Source organism: Pristis pectinata, chromosome 1, assembly GCF_009764475.1.
Source record: "Pristis pectinata isolate sPriPec2 chromosome 1, sPriPec2.1.pri, whole genome shotgun sequence".
In the NCBI taxonomy this organism is placed as follows: domain Eukaryota; kingdom Metazoa; phylum Chordata; class Chondrichthyes; order Rhinopristiformes; family Pristidae; genus Pristis; species Pristis pectinata.
In genome coordinates this window covers 128,396,230-128,408,360 of record NC_067405.1, presented here as the reverse complement: position 1 = coordinate 128,408,360, position 12,131 = coordinate 128,396,230, and the positions used below count along the sequence as shown (strand labels likewise).

General features: G+C 40.0%; 1 protein-coding gene and 1 long non-coding RNA gene across 3 annotated transcripts in view; one reads left to right on the top strand and one right to left on the bottom strand.

The window, feature by feature from the left end:
- Positions 1-543: 543 nt before the first annotated feature.
- On the bottom strand, positions 544-11,226 carry chga (chromogranin A). Of its 2 annotated transcripts, none has more exons than XM_052020926.1 (7): positions 10,992-11,226; positions 10,491-10,537; positions 10,277-10,370; positions 9,939-10,007; positions 7,212-7,316; positions 5,568-6,451; positions 544-1,031 (listed from the first exon to the last, which is right to left on the bottom strand). In XM_052020926.1, exons 1-7 carry the CDS (start codon positions 11,032-11,034, stop codon positions 948-950), a joined length of 1,326 nt encoding a protein of 441 aa, XP_051876886.1. In that variant the 5' UTR covers positions 11,035-11,226; the 3' UTR covers positions 544-947. The 2 variants fall into 2 exon arrangements, with proteins under 2 accessions (XP_051876886.1, XP_051876896.1); XM_052020936.1 differs by having other exon boundaries at positions 7,224-7,316.
- The window catches only part of LOC127573089 (uncharacterized), a 29,087-nt gene continuing 27,421 nt past the window's right edge, over positions 10,466-12,131 (top strand). Inside the window, exon 1 of the long non-coding RNA XR_007956750.1 lies at positions 10,466-10,565. This is a non-coding gene — a long non-coding RNA (uncharacterized LOC127573089). The remainder of the gene's footprint in view (positions 10,566-12,131) is intronic.

Here is a 12,131-nt window from a genome sequence, read left to right as displayed (position 1 = left end):
TTTTCTGTTTTATTTCCAAATCCATAAGAACTGCGCAGGTAGAAAAAAACATTCTCCTCCTCTTTTGTCTGGATCTTGTGATCTTAAATCTATCAGTATTGACACATTGCCAGAGGGAACCAAATTTTTTCTCAAACCACTCCATCTGAGATGTTTGTCTTGAAACTCTAATTAGGTCACCTCTTAATCTTCTCTGTTCCAAGCAGAATAGGGCTAATTGTTCTAACCTTTCGTAACCAAAGATCCTCGTCTCCAGCCTAGTAAACCATGTACCCTTAAGACCTTACATTTTCCTCAAGTGTAATGTTCAAATGTGTCCTTGGTAGTCCAGTTGACACCTAACCAGTGATTTATAAGATTTTCATATTGTCCCTTTGCTTTTATATTCCAATCCCAAGTAACTTGTTTTTTTTAAAAACTGGCACATAAACATACCCAACCACACTTTAAGGATCTCTCTGCTCATTCACACTTTAAATAAATTTAGAATCTTAAATTCCCTTTTTTACCCCTCCAAAATGAAAGAAAAAATGTTGCAAAGACCATGGGCTAAGTAATTTTATTTTAATTACATAAATTGTATATAGAATATACAGTACAATTAGTTTGACTTGGCACAGACAGTGACCAAGTACAACACTATTTTAATGAATTTCATGTCTTTTCATAGGGTATTCTAAAAAGCCATTGCATTTTAATCCATAAAGTAAAATATTGCAAACTCATTCAGCTACTGTAGAAAGAAAAGAATGCAATGAGAGTTGCCCTAAATAAAGTGGTGCAAAATGATTTTAGTAAGCATAAGTATGGCAGCACCTCAAAGGAAAAAAAGAAAACGATTTGAGCACTCATGATTTTGATGCACTTGATAAAATATTACTTGTCAAACAAAGTGTACTTTGAAGGTGCTGATAATTGCTTCATTATTAGGCTTTGTAGCACTGCATTTAACGACTACGCATTTGGTGTAACCTTCTTGCCATTGCTTCCAGTTCACTTTCAATCTCTTCAAGGCTCTCCACTTCTTGCTCCTGTGAAAAGATTAAGTATTCATTGAATTATTACTTTAAGTATACCTTCTCAGAATAAAGATGACAGACACTTTGAAATTAAGAACATGGTAAAAGAGCTGTAACCAATGACTGTAATGGAAAGAGATGACTGCCATGCTGAAGTACTGAATATTAACACAGTTTGCCTGTCCATTGGTTAAGCATTTGTACTGAGTCATGAAAATTGCAGTTTGAAAACAGGCTCAGAGGTGACTTCCAAGACCATAATTTATCTTATTGTCTCATAAAACCAGGTTAACAATAATAAATACTATGTATAAGTACAAGCTTTATGATGTTTCAACCAGAATGGAATTATTGTTAAATATATTATAAAAACATAATTGATCCATAAAGCCATTTTGTAATGGGAGTTGAATGCAACAGCAATAAATACTGTGTTTTGAGAGGTGCCCTGAAGATGTTATCAGAGCTTATTTGCAAGCTAATAAAACTGAAACAAACTTATTTCTCTCCTGGTTCAGTGGTTTTAATTTTACTATTCTGTACTTCAGCCTTTCCCTCAGTTTATCTTCAAGATCATTCCACAATCTCCCCTTCACCTCTGCTCTCAGCTTCAAATGGATCTGCACTAAATAATAGAATCACATTCAACTGTTTAGGCTACTCCAGGGTAATGCACCAGGGCAGCAATGGATTTATAGGGTTTTCTTTAGATAAGCAAGGTTTGAAAATAGCAAAGGGCAAGTTAATTGTCATGTTGGCAAAATAATGCAAATCACAATGGGGTAAGGCCACATTTTTCTGACTGTTGGCCACACTGAACCCCAAACCTCAGCTGGACCAAATGGGCAAAGAGCACTCCCACTCAATGCTTAGTGTTTTCTCAATGTCACTGAAGGTTGGCAAAATATACTGAACCAGAGTAAAATATAACAGGCAGTACACCTCTTTCTTGTTAGCTATTTTCAAATAAACATGCACTGGCCACATTTCTAAATTCATGCTTCTGCTGTCTTGAACCTCAAATATAAAAGCAATGCACCCTTGTTATTAAGGTGCTATTTGCCACTTGCAAATCATTCAATTTTGACTTAAAGCTAGTTTTGCAAAAAGGATTTTCTTTTGCACCAGAGTTGGAGTACAGGCTGTGGACTCAATGCCACCAGAGGAAACTGAAATGATTTTGAGCCTTTCTCCCCTTCGTTTTACAGGCAATTTAAGCCTCAATGCTCTTTGGTATTGGTTTATTATTGTCACTTGTACCGAGGTACAGTGAAAAACTTGTCTTGCATACCGATCGTGCAGGTCAGTTCATTACACAGTGCAGTTACATTGAGTTAGTACAGAGTCCATTGATGTAGTACAGGTAAAAACAATAACAGTACAGAGTAAAGTGTCACAGCTACAGAGAAAGTGCAGTGCAATAAGGTGCAAGGTCACAACAAGATAGATCATGAAGTCATAGTCCATCTCATTGTATAAGGGAACCGTTCAACAGTCTTATCACAGTGGGGTAGAAGCTGTCCTTAAATCTGGTGGTACATGTCCTCAGGCTCCTGTATCTTCTACCTGATGGAAGAGGAGAGAAGAAAGAATGACCTGGGTGGGTGGGGTCTTTGATTATGCTGGCTACTTCATCAAGACAGCGAGAGGTAAAGACAGAGTCCAAGGAGGGGAGGCTGGTGTCCGTGATGCGCTGGGCTGTGTCCGCAACTCTCTGCAGTTTCTTGCAGTCCTAGGCAGAGCAGTTGCCGTACCAAGCCAGATAGGATGCTTTCTATGGTGCATCGGTAAAAGTTGGTGAGAGTCAAAGGGGACAAACCAAATTTCTTTAGCCTCCTGAGGAAATAGAGGCACTGGTGAGCTTTCTTAGCCATGGCATCTATGTGATTTGACCAGGACAGGCTGTTGGTGATGTTCACTCCCAGGAACTTGAAGCTCTCAGCCCTCTCAACCTCAGCACCATTGATGTAGACAGGTGCATGTACACCACCCCCTTTCCTGAAGTCAATGACCAGCTCTTTTGTTGACATTGAGGGAAAGGTTGTTGTCATGACACCATTCCACTAAGATCTCTATCTCCTTCCTGTACTCCGCCTCATCGCTGTTTGAGATATGGCCTACAACGGTGGTATCATCTGCAAACTTGTTAGATATCACAAGTTTACCATTGGTATGAAGCTGCAAGTGTTTTTGTACCAATATTAAACTAGTGGCATGAATGTAGTGATACGAACATTGCAACCTTAATCACACATTTAAAATAAGATCCCCTAATCCCCTTGCTACACATTTTGTCTCCCTTGAGTTCTGCACTTTCTTCTCTCAGTCTTGTGTTGAGTCATCTCACTGAATGTAACTTTCCATATCTACATAGTAGGTGAACCCAAAGTGTATTAATTGATTTTATTTAATCATCCACGTGTATGACATGCATGCAAATCTATTGTGTGAATATTATGCAAAAGTGGTGCTTTGTGGAAAATAAACTCATTTGTTAAGTTAGTAAGCAATGATCTACATGAATCAACGGTCAGTGTTAATGTTCTTTCTGCCATTCTGGGAACTGTGCAAAGCTTCTGTTTCTTCACTTATACCTTATAATTATGCAGTAGAGCATTTCAGATGCCTCAACTCAGTAAGCATCCAAATAAATTATAGTGCAGCCAGCAGAATTGTCATTTGTCATTCATCATCAAGTCTACACATCGATAATTACCAACTGGTGAGTTACTAGAATCTATCCATGGCATGAAACCATCCTTCAGGCACAGTTAATGCTTTAAGGAAAGGAGAGAATTTGAACAAAATAAAGAAAGTAAACTTTTTTTTGGTATCATGCTTAGCATTCCAATATAGTCAACTAGGAATTATAGCCTAGAATTCCCTCAAACCTCTGCTTCTCTCATTTAAGACACTTATTAAAACCTGGTGCTTTGATCACCTGACCTAGGGGCTCTCAAGTAGCTCTTGTTCATCAATGCTTCTGTGAAGTTGTACCATCCTGAAAGCACCACATCAAAGTCACGTTATTGCAGATAAATATTACTGAATGTGGGGTCAACAAAACATTGAACCACTTGCTCTGTCACTTGGAGGTTTTTCCTCATTGTTTGTCTCATGACCATCGGAGATCTAAAGTAAATCTGTTCTGCCATTTGAAAGTTCTGTTTCCAAATGGCCAGTGAGGAATTCCAGAGGAAAAAAAAATCCTTCCAAAGACTGGTGAGAATGTAGAACTTGCTACCATCAGGAGTTGTTGAAGCTAACAGTATAGATGCACTTTTAGAGGTGACTGGAAAGGAATAGAAGATTACCCTGAGATGTAGACAAGGAAAGGCAGAAAGAATCTTGAGTGCAGCATGGATACTGGCATGGACTGCTGGAAGTAAATGGCTTGTGTGATCCTTTGTATTCCATGATATCTTCAGGTAACCATTATCCCCAAAATCAGTACTACCCGATTTCAGTAATACTTTCTCTTCTAGTCTAATAATCATGTTATAAGCAACACCTTTCCTTACATTATTGCTTTTATAAGTAAGGGACTGTTCTGCCATCTAAACTCTTTGTAGAATTCATAAAATTAATTGTTTCTACATCATATTGCTATTGTAAGTAAAGAAGTCTGTACTTGGTACATTTACAGTGTTTTTCTTATAAAGGCTTTGGTTTCAAGTGACCACAATTCTGGAATTCCCCTTAAAAAAGTTTGGGTTGAGACTGTCTGTAGTTTCATGTTCTGTCCAGTAGGTGCTGATTGGAACACTTCTGCATTCCTAATTCCAGGTGTGACAGGTGGCCATGTTAATAAACTATGCAGGTGAGTCATTGCCCTCATTTAAAAGCAAAAACAATTTAATTTACCTCTGGATTGTTGTAATGATCAACTTTCTATCTCAACCTACAGTTTTCTTCTCTCTTCAAGGCTTGATACATTCTCTCCAGCTTCCAGTGAAGCAACCCTCTTTCCCCTTCACCTAGCATCCTTCGTTGATCCCTCACACCTCCTATTGAATGTTAGGGTAAATATGGATCCAGTGCGCACTTGTATAACACATTTCTTGAAGTACCTTTCCTTGTCACATTGTTAATAACACTGATATAATTAAATACAATGTATGCAACCTGGGGAGCAACTAGTGTAGAGGATTAGCCATCCATTATAAATCCAATGACTTTCACTTCCATTCAAAACTTACAACTGTAGACTGGACAAATGTCCATGAGCCACTTATCTAGACAGAGGTATCATACCCTTTGTTGCAACCTATCAAGCTTCAAGATATTAAACAGAAAGGCAGCCATTTCCTTGTTTTTCTGACGTTGATGAATTGCTCTCCCCAAGGACAGAGGTTGAGAGTTTACATGCAGTTGCCAAACTATAGAAACATCTGCTCCCCAAAGGGAGTACCCAAGCAATGGCTTTCAGACACAAGCTTAGCAAGTGACTGCTCTGCTCTAGCAGCTAAAGATCACAACTTTAATCCGGATTACTGCCAATGGGAAACACCACAATACATCAGCTAAGCACTTAAAAATGATACAAACCTCACTTTTCCTGGTGGCACTTCCTTCCTCTTCTTTCTTATCCTCAACATCAAGCCTTTTTCGCAATGTGGATGATGCAATGAACATCTTCTCTTTCTGCCTATCTTCCTCAGAATGAGATCTTCTGTTTCCCTGCAAGTGTTGGAAATGACCACGTCTGCTGTGTGGTTTGGGATTTTCAAATCTGATTGATTTATCTTCATCACTCATTTCTTCATGTTTTCTCAACTTCTGCTCTGGGGCAAATTCATCCATCTTTTGTTTATTCTCCTCCCACTCTTCAGACAACTCATCCTTTTCATCATTCTTGCTTGAATATTCTTCCTCTACTTTTTCTGAATTCTGGTGGCTCTTGTCATCCTCATTAGACCTTATTTCTTCATCTGAGACTTTCCCATTTTCCCCCACCTCCGAGCTGTCACTGTTGGTTGCTTCATCTCCCCAGACTTCTTTTGAAGGCTCTTCACTGTAAGTTAGCTCCTCATCCTTACTGTCTTCATAATGGTTGTGGTTTTCTTCCTCGTCCTCTTCATCACTCTCTTTGATTTGATCTTCACCCACTTCTTCAGTGTCCTCCTCATCATGTGCCTCTGTACTATGCTTCTCACTTTGCCTCCATTCATGGGACTGGTCCACAGCAGATTCATTTTCAGAGGATTCACTTTTCATTGACTTATTTCCTATTGGGAGTTTCCTTGCTGTTCTTCTATCTCTATCAGTTGCAATGCTGTTCGCGTCAGTAGTTGTATCCTTAGTATTCATAAAGCTGTGCCTTCTTACAGCTGGTTGTCTCTCCTTTATGGTCTCCTCCTCATCATCCTTAATTACCACTTTTTCAGTCGAGGATCTTTGCTGTTCTCGTGCTGGAACCTCTTGAGAGTAATCTGCAAAACAATCGATACACTAAGTGAAATTTCAAAATACATCTCAATTATTTGCTTTTACTCAGTTATCATAACTCACAATGACAAACACATCTTCTCTAACGACAATAGGGTGGCAATTTGCCTTTAATCGCTAGTGTATGCTTGGCACCCGAATAGAGAAATGAATATTAGGAGGGGAGTATAAACAATAACACTTGAGTTCCAAAAATCAAAGACAAATCTGTCCCTACAATTCCTAAGAGGAACAAAGGCAAACAACTTGTTCATTGTTTAATGGAAATCATCATCTTAATTTAATACTGGCTCCATTCCCCACTGTCTCACCCCACCCCACTCCAGACCCCCGCCCCCTCACCACCAACATGATGGTAAGGATAGATGATAAGGATAAGAATGTATGCAGAATAAAACAGAAAATGCTGGAGCTACCCAGGTGGTCAGGTAAAATCTGACCTGTCCTGCTGCTTTTTGTCAACATCTGCAATACTTTGCTTTTAAGATATATACGTGGTTACAGTGTCACAAGTCACAAACTAATTAAGTTTTAGCAATACTATTGTTTGCCATGTAATCTATTTTAGGCAGCCTCAGCTGAATAATATTTGTAAACTAAAATTGCTGCCTCATACAAGTACTTTCATCCAAAATGCTGCACAAACATTTAGCTAATGTTTCATAATTGATTAGAAATATGAACTGCAACTGAACAGGTGTTTGGATTAAGCTGAACTTTTGCAATGTGCCCTTGGTGGGTTACCTCGACACGGACCTATCTTTTTGTCATCATCATTCTTGAGTGCTGAAAGTTGCTTCTCTTTATAATCATTGTTCTCCTTCTTCTGTAGTGCCATCTCATTGGCCCCTGAACCAAAATGTCAAAGAAAATTTGTTATTGAAACAGAGCCTTTCAGTCTCATCCAGAGCTGGTGGATTTTATGGAAATTAAGTATCATTGCCTTTCTCAGATTTCCAGTTTACTCTATCCTTGATAATATCAGATACTAACATTTTGCCACTCTGAGAATGAAGTTACTCCCACCTTCATGTTCTCTGTCAACATAGAATATTGCAATAACTTAAAGTGGTACAAACAGAAGTATCAGGTTTCACTATGTTTAAGTGCAGATGCTTTTATTAACACTTGTTTAAAGTTGCTTAAATCAGATTGCCAATTGTGTGTTTAACTGCTAGAAATAATGGACAATGGAATTAATGTTCATGGTGAAGGCTGGGTATTTTATTCAATGGTTAAGACAGTTGACTGATAGTTGGTAGGACTCCTAGCAGTGTGGAGGAACAGAGGGATCTTGGGGTCCACATCCATAGATCCCTCAAAGTTGCTGCGCAGGTCAATAGGGATGTTAAGAAGGCGTATGGTGGGTTGGCCTTCATTAGTCGGGGTATTGAGTTCAACAGCCGCGAGTTAATGTTGCAGCTCTATAGAACTCTGCTTAGACCACACTTGGAGTATTGTGTTGAGTTCTGGTCGCCTCATTATGGGAAGGATGTGGAAGCTTTAGAGAAGGTGCAGAGGAGATTTACCAGGATGCTGCCTGGACTGAAGAGCATGTCTGACAAGGATAGGTTGAGTGAGCTTGGACTTTTCTCTTTGGAGAGGAGGAGGATGAGAGGTGACTTGATAGAGGTGTACAAGATGATAAGAGGCACAGATCAAGTGGACAGTCAGAGACTTTTTCCCAGGGCGAAAATGACTAACACAAGGGGGCATAATTTTAAGGTGATTGGAGGAAGGTATAAGGGGGATATCAGAGGTCAGTTTTTTTTTACACAGAGTGGTGGGTGTGTGGAATGTGGTTGTGGGGGCATATACATTAGGGACATTTAAGAGGACTCTAGCCATATGAATGATAGAAAAATGGAGGGCTATGTAGAAGGGAAGGGTTAGACAAATATTAGAGCAGGATAAAATGTTGGCACAACATTGTGGGCTGAAGGGTCTATAATGTGATGTAATGTTCTATGATTTCATTTGGGGAAATTCTGTGTGCTAGTTTGCAACAGGAAGCTGGCATTAGTTAGACCTGCAACCATGATAAGTGCCTTTGTTTTAGCTGGTGAGATGCCATCAGCACCTCTGGCCAGAATAGATCTAAGACTTCACCCTGCAAGCTATCATACAAGCCGTCTACATTTTGGTGGAGTGGAATGTGTCCTTATGGGGAGTGCTATAATCAGTGTTGGGCAAATAGAATCCCCAAAAATGTTCTTTGATTCCTCGGTGGCTTGATGGGCAATTCCAAAATATACTGATCTTTCCTCCCATGTCAGATATCTCGCTGCTGCAGCAACCACCATCTCGATATATAGCAGGACTATTATCAAACAAAAATTAACATCGAGCTACATGGGCTATTGAGCACATGACAAACATTTAGAGTGACAGAATGAGACAGCATGGAGACAGGTCCTTCAGCCCATTGGGTACATGCCGATTACCCAGCTCCCATTTTCTTCTCCCCACATTCCCGTCAATTCTCCCCAGATTCTACTACTCACCTACACATTAGGGGCAATTTACAATGGCCAATTAACCTATGAATATTTAGGTGGAAACCAGAGCATCCCAGAGGAAACCCCTGTGGTCACAGGGAGAGCATGCAAATTCCCACAACTCTCCCTGAGACCACATGGGTTTCTTCCAGGATGCTCCCAAGGTCAGAATTGAATCTGGGTCACTTGAGCTGTGAGGCTGCAGATCTACAAGGCACACCCCTGTGCTGCCATCCAAAAGTCAAAGGGGTAAACTTTAAGATGACTTTTAAAAGAAGTGGGGTGTGCATTCTAGAGTTTATGTTTATGACAGTGCCAAGGAATATAGAATAGTTATATTCAGAAGGATTAGCAAGCCTGAATAGAGGTGCAGAAATATCCAAGGCTGGAGATTACTGAGAAAGGAAAAGGTGAGACAATAGAATTATTTGGAAAAAAAAAGCGCAAGAGCCAAATAGTGAGATGTAGCCTAACTAGAAATAGTGGTTATTGGTGAACGGGACTTCGTGCCAGTTATGAAGATGACAGCAGAGTTTGGGAAGACCTTAAATATAAGGAGGGTAGAATGAGCAAGGCCAGCCTGGAGCCTGGTGGCCATCAGGTCCAGAGGTAACAAAGGGTATGGATGTGGAGTTCAGCAGCTGGTAGTTGAAGAGAGGTGGAGTTAACACGTGTTATGGCAGTGGAAATAACAGGTATTGGCCAAGAAGAATTTTTCTAAAGTTGTGTCTGGTGCGATTTGTAGTACTTAAATGAAACACCAACTCATTAGGGCCGTGCACATTACTGGGCAGAGTATTATATTTTCCTCCTCAATTAGGGAAGTTTCAGAAAATATGTTGTGTTCACAGGGAAAATGGGTGTTAGTTTGGTAATTACTGCGTGCGAGATGGACACTATCCAAGCACATTCTCAGTCTTAGAAAGACAAAGACTCCTAGCTTAGAGTCAAAGCAACAGTTATCAGGGAGTACCTTCAGCAGCAAGTTCCTGCAATTCTCGCAGAAGATTTTGATGTCGAAGCATGCTGATTATTCTCTCATCTACAAGGAGCACAGAATTGGAAAGTAAAATGCAATTCATTAAAATCCAGGACATTGAGTAGGTGTCTGAAGCTACTTCATGGTGAAGAGAATTGTAGATTTTACAGTTAAACTGTAGAAGGCAAAAACAATTTAAATCAATTAAGTGAAAATCAATTTTCCTTAAAAATCTGGAGGCAATAGTTCATTTGCTGTGAGAAATGACATGGGTTTCATAATTAACTTAATGAACTGGTGATAGAAAATGAAATGATTTGAGTTCAGCCTACCTCCCTTGAGAGTCTCCATGCACTCCTGGCTGATTGGCAAAGGGCTCGGTTTGGAAAGCGTGTCGGAGATGACCTCGACAACACAATTCATTACCTACAAGGGAAAAAATAGGTGCCTGGGTGTTCGTGTTGTTCAGGGGAAACTGGCCCCCAAGGGAAAAGACAGCCAAGGTCAGAAAGAGGTCAAACAACAATCGCACGGAGACTGTCTTACCTTGGCGTCGGCTTTCGATTGCTCGATGGGTACAGGGGATGAGGAAGCTGCAGGAAGGGGAAAAGAAAAGCAAAGGTATGTAATCGAATCTACTGTCCATGCGAGGGGAGTTTCAGCACGGAATGTAGGGGCTAGCGGCTTAAGAGCGTTAATAGAGCACTGGAGCTTCTAGAGACTGATTCAAACAGTCAGCTCCTTGCTACTGCACCATTATAGGCGCAACAAAACCCCGCTCGGCATCATTTTGGTGGGACAGAGGATTGCTGGTTTATTATACACGCTTGCTCTGCCAGCGACCGGAGTAGGAGCGTCAGCAAACCCCGCTGTCCTTGGTGCTGAAACAGGGTCATTGCCGTCTCTCTATTAACTAAAGTCGATCCACTTTTTCTTTTTAAAAAGAACACACACACACACACACACACACACACACACACACACACAAATTGTAACAATCTATGGAATTTAGACTCAAGAAAATGGGAAGCAATTAATCGTCCTTACCTTGCCTCGCGAGTAAAAGTACGAAAAATACCAGGGCGATCATTTTTCTTGCAAAATGTGCATCAGCTAAATGGGTGCAAAGCAGTCTCTGCCCAAGCCGTTTAATCCAGACCCTGCCTCAAAAATAAAACATAAGTACAAGGCAAAGGATTCGATGCGATGTGAGACTGGTTGCGATGAACTGACCGACTCCTGCAGCTCTCTGGAACCAGCGTGGATTGCAGCAGTAACTCCAGCTTTAAGTCCCAGCAGCCGGATGTGACATCGAGCACAGTCAAATAAAATCCCAGCAGCGTCCAAGGCAGAACCAATCCAGGTAAACCCAGTGAGCAGAAGCAGCCAGGAAACTACCTGGCATCATTTAGTTATATTCTCACTCGGAGCAGACAAAGGGCTTCCAGGAAATCAGCTAGTTCAATCTTTGTCTAACATTAATTCAAACACTATTCTTAATAACGTTACCATTTGCATAAAGTATGAACCTTTAGTTACCTCAAATTTTGCTTTAATCAATTAAAATGCCATCTGTGCCAAGAACACTCTTTAATCAATACTTGTACCTGTGAAACAAGTTTACAACGCTTTTCGATCAGGATACATTCAACAATGTATTTTTTCCATATTTCCTTATAACATAGAAGGAGGCCATTCTGCTCAACAAGTCTATGTAGGCTCTTTGTTTATTTGCAGAACACGATAACGTAACATGACTTTTGAATTTTCCAAGAGTGTAAAAATACACCATTGCATTTTAAAGACAATTGTTATCTTTTCTGTTAGCAATCCTGAAACATTATCTTGGATAACAGACATTTAAGACTCTAGCAACAGAGGTTGTTCAAAAGAGTATAAATAGTGATAAGCAAGGCAAATTGGCATAATTTGTACTGTACCAAAAAATTAATGAAGTGACTCATTATTTGAAGACTTGTAAATGAATACTCACCATGATGCAAATGTCCATAATACCACACCACCGCAAGGAAATAGGGGAGAGGAAAGGTGAAAGATGGGAAGAAAATGATTTTATTTTTAAATGTTCATTTGTTTTATCAGATAATTTGCAGTAAAGTGGTCAAAATGTCAATCTTTGTGCAACTGTGTTCTGACAAAGGTGGACACAATGTCATAAACTGACTC